We start from the raw sequence: 12,211 nt of genomic DNA on the forward strand, positions 1-12,211 counted from the left end.
GTGCCTGATAGGGGGGACCGATCGGGAGCCCCTGATCGGCCCTGCTCTGTGTGTGACAGGTTGCGGCGCCCCAACCCCCCCATGGACCCTGCTCTGTGTGTGACGGGGTGGAGCCGCAACCTCCCCATCAGCCCTGCCCTGAGTGTGACAGGGGAGAGTGCCCCAACCCCCTGATCGGCCCTGCTCTGTGGGTGACAGGGGTCAGCGCCCCAACCCCCTGATCTGCCCTGCTCTGTGCGTGACAGGGGGTGGCGCAGCAACCTCCCCATCGACCCTGCCTTGAGTGTGACAGGGGGCGGCGCCCCAACCCCCCAATCAGCCCTACCATGGGCGTGACTGAGGGTTGCATGGCAACCTCCTGATCCGCCCTGCTCTGTGCATGACAGGGGGCGGCGCCCCAACTCCCCAATCGGCCCTGCTCTGAGCCCGACCAGGGGCTGTGGGGCAGGCACCTAGGGATTGGGCCTGCCCTCTGCCACCCGGGAGCGGGCCTAAGCCAGCAGGTCGTTATCTCCCGAGGGGTCCCAGACTGTGAGAGGGCACAAGTGGGGCTGAGGGATATGCCCCCCCAGCCAGTGCACAAATTTTTGTGCACCGGGCATCTAGTTATTTAATAATGATTAAATATTAAGTTAAATAAATATGAAATAAATCATTGACAATCTATTATTACAACACAGTATGCTCCACTTAGTAACATCTAAGAAAATGTTCACTAACATGAAAATAGTCAATAATGGGACATATATCTTTATCATTCTTAACTTTACTACAAGTCTCTGTTTAAAAAATGCATTCCAATAAAGGTACATTCCCTACACCTCTCACTATAACCATCCTGTGAAAGAAAACTCACTCCACCATCATCAACAATCACTTCACTGAAAACAGAAAGAGAAATGCACATGGATGGGTTTTCAGTCCTCTACTGGCTGCAGAATACAGGTTGAGGTTACACCGAGCTTCCAAAATAAAATTTGAAAATCCATGATCTAAATGAGAAGCCACAAGTCAGAAAACTCAGGACTATTTCCAGCTTCTCATTAACTCATTATACATCTGTAACAAGACCCTGAATTTCTCTGGTCTTCATATAACCAACTTTGTTGATGGAATGGGCTGCTCTGTAAAGAAATCCTTATTAACCAAAGTGTTCAGAGGTTAGATGACCATCCTCTGTTAAGGATTCCTCAACGGAATGGAACATTAAACTGAATGTGTTTTTTTAATGTATTTATTTATTTATTTATTTATTTATTTATTTATTGAGAGAGAGAGAAAGGGAGAAGGGTAGAAAGAGAGAGAAGTATTGATGTGAGAGAAAAACATCAATCTGCTGCCTCCTGTACACCTTCTACTGGGAATCAAGCCCGCAATCTGGGCATGTGCCCTGACCAGGAATCGAACTGGCGACATATTGGTGCACAGGAAGACACTCAAGCAACTGAGCCACACTGGCCAGGGCTGAACTGAATGTTTTGGGTTTTTTTGTGGTTTTTTTAAATCTTGACAGGGTCTCTGATATCTTCTGAGAACAAATCTTGTAAATAAATTATTAAGCAATTCTGACTTATGCAATCACATACTTCATTATTCATCTCAGCAGCAGAATGGCAATGCTGGGACCGAGGCCATTCTCTAAATATGCACTAGAGGGGTTTTTTTGTGTTTGTGCGTGTGTATGTGTGTTTTTTTGTTAATTCTCATCCAAGGATATTTTTCCCATTGATTTTTAGAGAGTGGAAGGAAGGCAGGTGAGAGAGAGAGAGAGACAGACAGACAGACACATTGGTTGCCGCCCACATGCGCCCAGACCACTGCAGGGAATGGGACCTGCACCCCAGGTATGTGCCCTTGACGGGATTCAAACCCGAGACCCTTTGGTACAAGGGCCGATGCTCTAATCACTGATCCATGCTGGCCAGGGCTGAACTGAATACTTTTTAAAATTACTTCCAGATTTAAGAATCTACAACAATGTGGACTTTTACTTCTCTAATGGGACCAATGACAGGATTAAGGCTTCAAAACAGAGATTAAAGAAAGATTTTTAAAATAAATCTAAAATAACCTTCGGCCAAACTTAATCACCAAGACACTTTTCTTCCAATAAGAAAAATGTGTCACTTTCCCCAAAAATTCCCCACAGCCTCTTCACTTACTGCAGCAGTGATGTAAAGGTCAGGGAGGTGCTGACGCACACAGGCCTCTGCCTCAGGAAGGAGGTGGTGATCCCTCAGACTCCACAGTGCCCTTTCAGGATCCATACTTGGGGAGCATTTAGTGGTGGCTGTATAGCTGTAAGACATTCACAGAGGAGTCCATGAGAAAGATGATCCTAAGTGATTATATATGCAAAAGGACTTCAGAAACTGTCTTCTTCAAAGGAGAAAAGCAACTCACCGGATGAGGTTCAGCACACAAAGATCCGACTCTTTCTCAATACCCTGGTTCAATAGGATGCCATCCACTTTGCTGACAGCTTGCTCTTCATTCATCAGGTATCGATGATACAGCTTTTTCCAAGGAATGAACTATATAGTTGAAAAAAATCCAAAATAACATGTAGGCAATGGCTATTAGAGAGATTAGGCCACAAACATATGGATTGCCTTCTACCAATTAAAAAGCAATTATCCCTGGTTGGTATGGTTCAGTGATTGGGTGTTGATCCATGAAACAGGAAGTCATCAGTTCAATCGCAGGTCAGGGCACATACCTGGCTTGTGCCTCAATCCCCAGCAGGTGGCATATAGGAGGCAGCCAATCGATGTTGATGTTTCTCTCTCTCTTTCTCTCTCTTTTTTTCTCTCTTTCTCTTTCTCAAATCAATAAAAACATATTGTTTAAAAAGGTAATTATATTCCAAGGAGATGCAAGGCCATTGTTCACATTAGTGTTTGTCAGTCATTGTCATGATTTAATTTTATGGATATTGTAAGGTAAATTGTAAGAAATTTAATTTTATCAATAAATAATATTGTTATTTTAAAAAAAGGTAATTATAACTCACAATTCAAAAGCTGAGCAAATAGGGTACAAACATTACACAAATTTTGGTTGGAAACTAGGAGAACTAGGTCTTGGTTTTGGTTGGAACACTAACTTAACATAGAATCTGGGAAAAGCTAGTACTTCAATTTCACTATCGAAATATCAGCACACAATGGCTCAGAGTTCCAATGATGATTAAAAAAATGAAAGCTGTGTCTATACTAGTATCAGACAAGAGAGACACTAAGTCAGAAATTATATTATAAGAAGACTATATAATGACAAAAGGGTCAATTAACCAAGAAGATGTAACAATTATAAGTATATATGTACTAACAACAGAGCTCCTAAATCTAGGAAACAAACACCAACAGAATAGAAGGAAAAAATAGACAGCAATGTAATAGCAATAGAGGCTTCAATACTCCACTTTCAAGAATGGATAGCACAACCAGTCAGAAGAGCAATTAGGAAACAATCATTTCATTGAACCTAACAGACCTATACAGAACACTCCACCCAACAACAGTAGAATACAGTCTTCTCAAGTGAACATGGAACATTTTCCAAAAGTGATCACATGCTAGGGCACAAAACAGATCTTAACAAATTTTAAAGGATTAAAATTATAGAAAGTATCTTTTTCAATTCCTGTGGAATGAAACGAGAAATCAGTAGCAGAAAAAGAAAAGAAAACCCCCACAAACACATGAAAATTAAACAACACACTCTTAAAACAAGCAATGGGTCAAAAAAGAAATCATGAAGAAATTAAAAAATACCTTGAGACAAATGAAAACAAAACACAGCATACCAAAACAGATATGAAGAACCTTTACATACGGGTGTGAGTCGGGGTGTTAGAACAACACGTGTAAAGAAATATGCAGTCTTTGGTTGGAATGCAACAAATCACGCGTTGTGGATAGAACACAAGGGTGTGTTGAGAAGTGAGCAATGAGGCTGGGATAATAAAGTGGGACAAACATGGAAAGACTTACCTGCCTCCAGGGAATTTGGATATTATTCTGGAGGCAAATGGAAACTAAACGCTATAATCAGAAGTATTATTGGAGAATCAAGATGGTGGCGTAGGTAAATGCTGGTACTCACTGCCCCCCAAAACCACATCAAAATTACAACTAAAATACAGAACAACCATCATTCAGAACCACCTGAAATCTAGTTGAATGGAAGTTTTACAACTAGAGAAATAAAGAAGAAATCACATTGAGACTAATAGTAGGGGCAGAGGTGCAGAATGAGCTGGTCTGATACCCACATGTGGCAATTTTTATTTGGGAGAAATATCTCAGCTGTGGAGGCCTCCTGGGAGGAGCAAGGGGTCCCAGCCCCACACCAGACCCACAACCCAGGGTTCCAGTACTGGGAAGAGACATCCCATAACTTCAGACTATGAAAACCAGCAGGGATTATAGCTGAATGATATGGAGGCTGCCAGAGTCCCAGGCAGTTCCTCTTAAAAGGCCCAGGCACAGACTTACTCAGACTCACTCCCTCTGAGCTCCAGCACTGGGGCAGCGGCTTGGGGGGGACCCAGAGACATATAGAGAATTGGACTGTCTGGAATAGGGGCAAGAACTTGGGGGTTCCCACACAGGGGTGCTCACAGGGTTCATTGTTCAGAGTCCATTATTCCTATGCTAAGACCTCTGCCATTGCAGAGCTGACTGGCAACCATATTTGAGTCTCCATCAACCTGGCTCAAATTGTTTGCTCCACCCTGGTGATTTCCTAAGACCCTGCCCCACCCAATTTGTAGCCCCATCCAAGCTATTTGCAGTAGCTTTTCTATATGAATGGCTTGTCCTGTCTCAGGGTTCAGACTCTCCTAAAATTTCTCAAACAAGCAACAGCTGGTGTCAGAGTGCCCCATACCTATCAATAAGAGGTCCAAGACCCAGCACTACCAGCCTGCCTTGTTTCACAGCTTGGCCTCACCTGGGCGCTTCTAAGCCCGATACAAGTAGCAGCCATCTGCAGATTGCTCTGTAGCTCCTGACAGGTGGCCCCAGGCAGTGGTTGACTTTGCACCTCCCAGAAGGCCCCAGAGCCAGTGTTCCCAGTGGATAACTTCAGACAACACCAGATTACAACTTTACACATCCACAAGCAACACACTCAAGGGGCAGATTCAGCAAGCACCAAAGCCCCACTAAAGCAAGTCCTACACCATAGGGGTGTCCCCTGCACAACAGTAGTTGCAGCTGGTCCTCACAGCCAGCCAATTGGCCTGGAGGTAAATTCCTCCCAGTGACACCAATAGCAATCAAGGCTCAACTACAATAAGACAGTGCACACAGCCCATACAGGGGTTCAACCTAGAGTGCCCAGCTCAGGTGACTAGGGAGGCTGAGCCACTGGGCCATACAGAACACCTACTACACAAACCACTCTACCAACTCCAGGAGGCACAGAAGCTCTACCTAATACCTCAGTGGTTCTCAACCTGTGGGTTGGGACCCCTTTGGGTGTCGAATGACCCTTTCACAGGGGTCGTCTAAGACCATCGGAAAACACATATATAATTACATATTGTTTTTGTGATTAATCATTATGCTTTAATTATGTTCAATTTGTAACAATGAAAATACATCCTGCATATCAGATATTTACATGACGATTCATAACAGTAGCAAAATTGCAGTTATGAAGTAGCAACGAAAATAATTTTATGTTTGGGGGTCACCGCAACATGAGGAACTGTAATAAAGGGTCGCAGCATTAGGAAGGTTGAGAACCACTGTAATTCATAGAAACAAAAACATCAAAGTAGCCAAATGCAGAGACAAAGAAACATGTTACAAATGAAAGAACAGAAAATATCTAAAGAAAAAGAACTAAACTAAATGGAAGCAAACAAACTACTAGATACAGAGTTCAAAACAATCATTATAAGGATCCTCAAGGATCTTAATAAAAGTTCAAGGGACTTAGTGAAAATTTCAAGAACATTAGTGAGAACATCAAAGACATGAAAAAGGACCAGTCCAAAATTAAGCATACTCTAACTGAAATAAAGAAATATTTACAGGGATTCAACAGTAGAGCAGAGGATGCCAAGAATCAAATCAGTGACCTGATGAGGAAGCAAAAAACTCCCAATCAGAAGAGCAAAAGAAAAAAGAATAAAAAAATATGAAGATAATGTAAGGAGTCTCTGGGACAACTTCAAGCATACCAACATTTGCATTATGGGGGTGCCAGAGAAGAGAAAGATATTGAAAACTTATTTGAAGAAATAATAACAGAAAACTTCCCTTACCTGATGAAAGAAATAGACCTAGTGAAATAAATAGACTCTGAGGAAACACAGAGTCCCAAACAAGAGTAACCCAAAGAATCCCATACCAAAACACATCATAATTAAAATGGCAAAGGTTAAAGACAAAGAGAGGATCTTAAACTCAGCAATTGAAAAGCAGTTACTTACCTACAGGGGAGCACCCATATGTCTGTCAGCTGATTTCTCAACAGAAACTTTGCAGGCCCAGAAGAGAGTGGCAAGAAATATTCAAAGTAATGAATAACAAGGACCTACAACCAAGATTAATCTACCCAGTAAAGCTATCATTTAGAATTGAAGGACAGATAAAGAGCTTCACAGATAAGAAAAAGCTAAAGGAGTTCATCACCACTAAACCAGTATTACATGAAATGTTCAAGGGTCTTCTTTAAGAAGAAGGAAAAATATGTATATATGAACAATAAAATGGAAATAAATATATATCTATCAACAATGGAATCTAAAAATCAAAATAAATGAACAAGAAATCTAATAAACAAAATCAACTGATGAATAAAATAGAACCAGAGACATGGCAACATGGTACAGACTGATAAATCTCAGAAGGAAGAGGGGAGAAAGGATGGGAAGAGCTTAATCAAAGAACTTATATGCATATATGCATTACCTATGGACACAGACAATAGGGTGGTGAAGGCCTGGGGCAGGGTGGGAACAATGTGGAAGTGGGGCAATGGGAGGAAAAAGGAGAGACATCTGTAATACTCTCAACAATAAAGATTAAAAAAAAAAAAGAAGTATGTATTAGGGAAGCTAATCTTTTTATTTTTAGAGAAAACATCAGAGAACTCCAAGTGTTTTACATACCAGTGGATCACTAATTATCTCCCTCCAAAGATGGCACACCAAGCACAGATTCCAATAGAGATCTTCCACAGGGAGGAAAGCAAAAATGTGCCTTAGGACTTCGCTGGGAAGGCTGCAGATATGGCTCTGGGGTTCCTGGCAGGGCAAGGTTCCAAGAAGTCCATAGTAAGAGTCAGGAATGGGATCATGATCCATGTTCTCCACTTCTTGGCTGGGTTCTTCAGTCTCTGCAGAGAGCCATGACAAAAAGCCCTCTGCTTCCAGTCTAGCTTCCCTTGCCTTTGTGCAGGACAGGGGCAAATAATGCTGTGGGGTTTTTTTAGAAACCCCATGCCAGTGACTGGTCCCCGTAGCTTGATTCCTCTCATCCTCAAAGGACCGAGAGCGCTTCCTTACCAGCAGAGCAGAGCCTGACGAGCCCAGTCTTGCTTCTCCATCATCTTCCTGAGAGAGGGCACAATTGCTTTCTGTAACAAACATCATTTCACCCTCTGAGTCCTTAGAGCTGTCCTGGCCCACAGAATTGCATTTAGCCATGTCATTGGTACACCGCCGCTGGCCAGCTGGGAAGAAGTCAGTGATGTACCTTTGACATCCTTGACCTGCACAGAGAACCCAAAAAGAGTAACAAGAAATTAATGACTGCTGACCCATTATTAACCCAAATGATACAAACTAATTTCAATTAAGAGACAAGAATATAGTTATTGGTTAAATGATTATATAAAGAGCTTAAACAGCCCCCCCTCAAAAAACAACACATTTACATTTGGCTCCATCATATAGTTAGACACACATATGGAATGACAGAAACCAGTCTTCAGATAGTGTGAGGACCACATTATATTTGTAATATATACAAACTGAACATATGAATGGACAAAGCAAACAACTGTCCACATTCACTCACACATCCATCTATAAAAATTCATACCTCCTAGCTTGCTCTTATAATAATAAAAAAATCTAAGTTTGCTTAAGTAGAAAGAAAAATGCTTCAGGTTATCAGGATTCAGTAAAACCCACCCTCCCATGTGACAGAGTTAAAACCGTTTTATTTTCATTTCTTCCTGTGCAGCTGACATGTTTATTTTAAAATAAAAAGAAAGGACTTGGAATTCTCTTCAGATTATTAGAGTGGTATCTAATCTAATTTATACATTTATTCATAAGCACCTATGATTCTAAGACAAAAATAAAATGAAAAATGATATAGTGTAGGGAATGGCTATAGAGTTAAGCCTCGGATTGACCTGTGGCAGGGCCACAAACAAGTCCCAGCTTGGAGGGCAGAGCCCTCCTAGCATGGTTAAGCTTGACCTTATAGTCCTCCCTTGCTCCTTCCTAAGTAGCTAATGGGCTGTGGGAGGTGCAGCAAGTGCTACCAAAACAAGGTGAAACTCACAAAAACATTGTAAACATGTTGACCACTTCTCTTGTTTTGCTTTGTGTGCTCTGACTATAAAATAAAGCTTTGGCTTGCAGGCTGGATCACTGTTTCCTTATCCAGGCACAGTGATTCCCCCTAGCCCCAGCTGTATTCTCTTGTCTGTCTTCTTTAATCCTTCACCGCCCCTCCTCAGGTTCACCCTTGGCTGTGCTGGCGTGGCACAATATAGTCCCTGACCTCACAGACTTTTCAGGCACTAAGGGGAATCAAAAGGTGATTTCATACACCATTACTGCACTTTAAACTCTTATAAATTATTGTAAAATGCCAATGAACAACTTATCAATATACAACAAAATACATGGTTCCTTTCTGAAATGACTGTAGCCAGAATTTTTACTTTGGAAATAAGAGAGTGGAACAAAACTAAGTTTAGCCTTGCCTGGCCTGCATAGCTCAGTGGTTGAGCATTGACCTATTAACCAGGAGGTCACAGTTCAATTCCCAATCAGGGCACATACCTGGGTTGCGTGTTCAATCCCCAGTGTGGGGCATGCAGAAGGCAGCTGATCAATGATTCTCTCTCATCATTTATGTTTTTATGTCTCTCTCCCTTCCTCTCTAATATCAATAAAAATATATTTTTTAAAAATGTGTTTAAAATATATTTTAAAAAATCATTTTATAATGTTTTTATAACATTCTGAAAAAAATGGAAAAAAATCCTAGGTTTGGCCTTTAAAAGAATTTAATTTTTTTTTTCTATGTTAGGAAAATAAAACTATAACTGTTTCTGGGGTAATGTGATAAAAACCCAAATTTGAAGTTAACAGGCCTCGGTTAAATCTTGATATCTTCTAATTGTGAGAATTCAATCACAGCAATATCTATTAAGAGTCTACTACATGCTCAGTGCTAGGACTCCCCATTGAAACATACACATGCTGACAGTCTTAATCAAAAAGAATTCACAATAGAGAAGTTGACTTATCTACACAAAACAGACAAAATATAACCAGTTAGTTTAAAACTGCCTCATAAATTGGTTATGGCAGCTCCAGAAGTGATAAAAACACAATATTTAAAGACAACTGGGTAAGATTTAAGTTGGATGATGAAATTATATATCAAAGGGAAATAAGGCAATCTGGATCATACATCTATTATTAAAAGATGGTTGGTAATATTTTATTTAAAATCTTTTTTCCTCAAAATATTAATGTTTATTGCATGTAATATTATATATAAAATCATTTTTCTTGAAATATTAAGTTTATTGCAGGTAACATATTTAAAATCATTTTTCTTGAAATATTAATGTTTATTTCATGTAACATATTTAAAATCATTTTTCTTAAAATATTAATGTTTATTGCATATAACATATTTTAAAGTTTTTCTTGAAAAAAATTAATTTTTTAAAAAGTTGGAATTCATTTGGCATATAGGGAAATGATACAGAACTTGCATGTAATAAATAATAAATATCAGGTGATGGCAAGTTTGAGCTTGGGTCCATAATAGTAACAGGGGGACATTTCGCTGTCTGTTCTTGAGTGGCAGTGACATGACAGGAAATGGTACTCAAGAATATTATCTTGATGTATGTTCCACCTGGTTTGAAAGAAATAAAATCTAAAGGCAAGGAAAAGTGTTACTGCAGCAGTCCAGGTCTGAGGTAACCAAGGACACAGTCTACCACGAAATCACTGAATGAGGGAACATTCTGGAGAAAAATAATGATACAATGGACCTACTGGCAATTGGACAAAGAAGATTACTGCAGAGTCTAGAAATCAAAATGGTTCTAGATTATAATAGTGATGATATTGGTATGTGTTTTCTACCATGTTATAATTAAGCAAGCTAATGGAATTCATTCAGTCATGTTTTCCTGGGGCCTTTGCCAACCACTTACAATAGGAAGAAATTTTCATAGAAAATGCACAAATAATGAAAAAAGTGTCAAAATGTTGCAACAGGACTACAAAATCACTACAATTATACTTACAAATACTGGGAGACATTCAAAAGCCACACACACTACAGATTCTAAATGCAAGGTACATTTTTGGAAGACATACCCCTAGTCCCTCTTTTTGTTCTGGGTCTAGGATAGAGACCATGGTTCGGGTCTCTGTTTGTCCATCTTTGACTGAAGGGCTGGGTCACAGCCAAGTGACTTCGAGACAAATGTTGGCAGTCGATGGCTGTAAGATGCTTCCGCTTAAACCGTCTCACTGTATTACACCAATTGGCAAAAGAAATGGGACACTTGTTAGTTACCATCAATTCTACAAGCTAGCCAGAAAATTATTCTTAATTTTCAGGAATACAGTGACTGTGGACCACTTAGCCAACCCTTTTCTTCTTCTCTACCTTCACATCAACTTTTAGTCATTTCATAGTTTCTTAGCATTTCTTCCTCAAAATTTAAGAAAAAAATTCAAAAATAAGATCCTAAAAAGACTTTTTTTTTTTAACTTATACTTTCTAGAAGCCCTGATCATAAAATACTCTTTCAAAAGGAAGTTGCCAGTAGTAGATAAATTGAGATCTGGCATCTTTTACTTGACTTTAGAGCCAGGCACTTATGCTCCCATAAAAATCATGAGTTGGCTATAACTTTTCAAAAATAAACTCATCCATCATCCCCTGTACAGTATATACCAGCTTCTCCAAGTCTCAGAAGCAGAAGACAATGACAAACAAAACAGTCACTGTAAATTCCTAGAGAAGACTATACTGTCAGCCTCTTAGCCCCCAGATCTCAGCATTGGGCACAGGATAGGAGTGAGGTTCCCAAATATAAGAGAACCAAGTCCGCTTTTAGAAAGATCTCAAAGGAGGAAATCTCATATTCTCCGTTAGCAACACATTATAGCAATTGTACCTAGAATTTTGTCTCAAGTCTTTAGTTGTGCACCCAAATCTACAATACACCGCTAAATTCAGCTTTTGGAAAGGTACAAAATAGAGGCTGTCAGCAGATTTGTATAGAACAGCTCATACACATACAGTGCACCTTGGATTTTTTTCTATAAAAAGTACGGAATGGCTTTATCCTATTCTTCCCCAGTGCATTAAAAATACAGAAGCATTGAAAATAACCAACTAGGTAGTTATGTCTTAATCACATGGCTAAGAGTCAAAGAAGGTAAGAAAATATTACATCTTTTCCTCTGCTGTACCCTCTGCATGTAGCATGGTGCCACACACACAGTACATGGTCAATAAATACTGAAAGAACAAAGGAGGATGAGAACACAGCAAAGTCAGAGTGGTAAGGCTGGGTGGACAGTAGAGGAACCTAAGCCCTAGATCACTAGGAATTTGCTTTCATGTGGAACTTGGCAAGAAAAGACCACATGCCCTAGTTAGTTTGGTTCAGTGGATAGAGTGTCCACCTACGGACTGAAGGGTCCCAGGTTCGGTTCCCGGCCAAGGGTACATGCCCGGGTTGCAGGCTTGATCCCCAGTAGGGAGCATACAGGAGGCATCCAATCAATGATTCTATCTCATCATTGATGTTTCTATCTCTCTCTCCCTCTCCCTTCCTCTCTGAAATCAATAAAAAAAAATTTTTTTTTTTAAAATAAGACCACATGGAGGAACTCTTAGGTGTAGCATACCAGACAAGAAAACACCAAAAATACCCAAAAGAAACTGTTTTATAAAAGTAGATAATATGG

The 12,211-nt window shown here is 40.1% G+C and overlaps 1 protein-coding gene across 5 annotated transcripts in view; it reads right to left on the reverse strand.

Moving 5' to 3' along the window:
- FBXO18 (F-box protein, helicase, 18) overlaps positions 1–12,211 on the reverse strand; it is a 62,560-nt gene that overhangs the window by 40,536 nt on the left and 9,813 nt on the right. For 3 of the 5 annotated variants that reach the window (XR_002829170.1, XM_023753577.1, XM_023753576.1), the window contains exons 2-5: positions 10,604–10,759; positions 7,130–7,731; positions 2,404–2,534; positions 2,163–2,298 (exon numbers count right to left, since the gene is read on the reverse strand). Coding sequence is in view for 4 of the 5 variants with exons in the window: in XM_023753577.1 (XP_023609345.1) it covers positions 2,163–2,298; positions 2,404–2,534; positions 7,130–7,731; positions 10,604–10,759 (1,025 nt within the window). In the remaining variant the exon portion in view is untranslated. The remainder of the gene's footprint in view (positions 1–2,162; positions 2,299–2,403; positions 2,535–7,129; positions 7,732–10,603; positions 10,760–12,211) is intronic. The other 2 variants (XM_023753578.1, XM_023753579.1) reach the window with 2 other exon arrangements.

The sequence above is a fragment of the Myotis lucifugus genome, unplaced genomic scaffold (genome assembly GCF_000147115.1).
Source record: "Myotis lucifugus unplaced genomic scaffold, Myoluc2.0 scaffold_47, whole genome shotgun sequence".
Lineage (NCBI taxonomy): Eukaryota > Metazoa > Chordata > Mammalia > Chiroptera > Vespertilionidae > Myotis > Myotis lucifugus.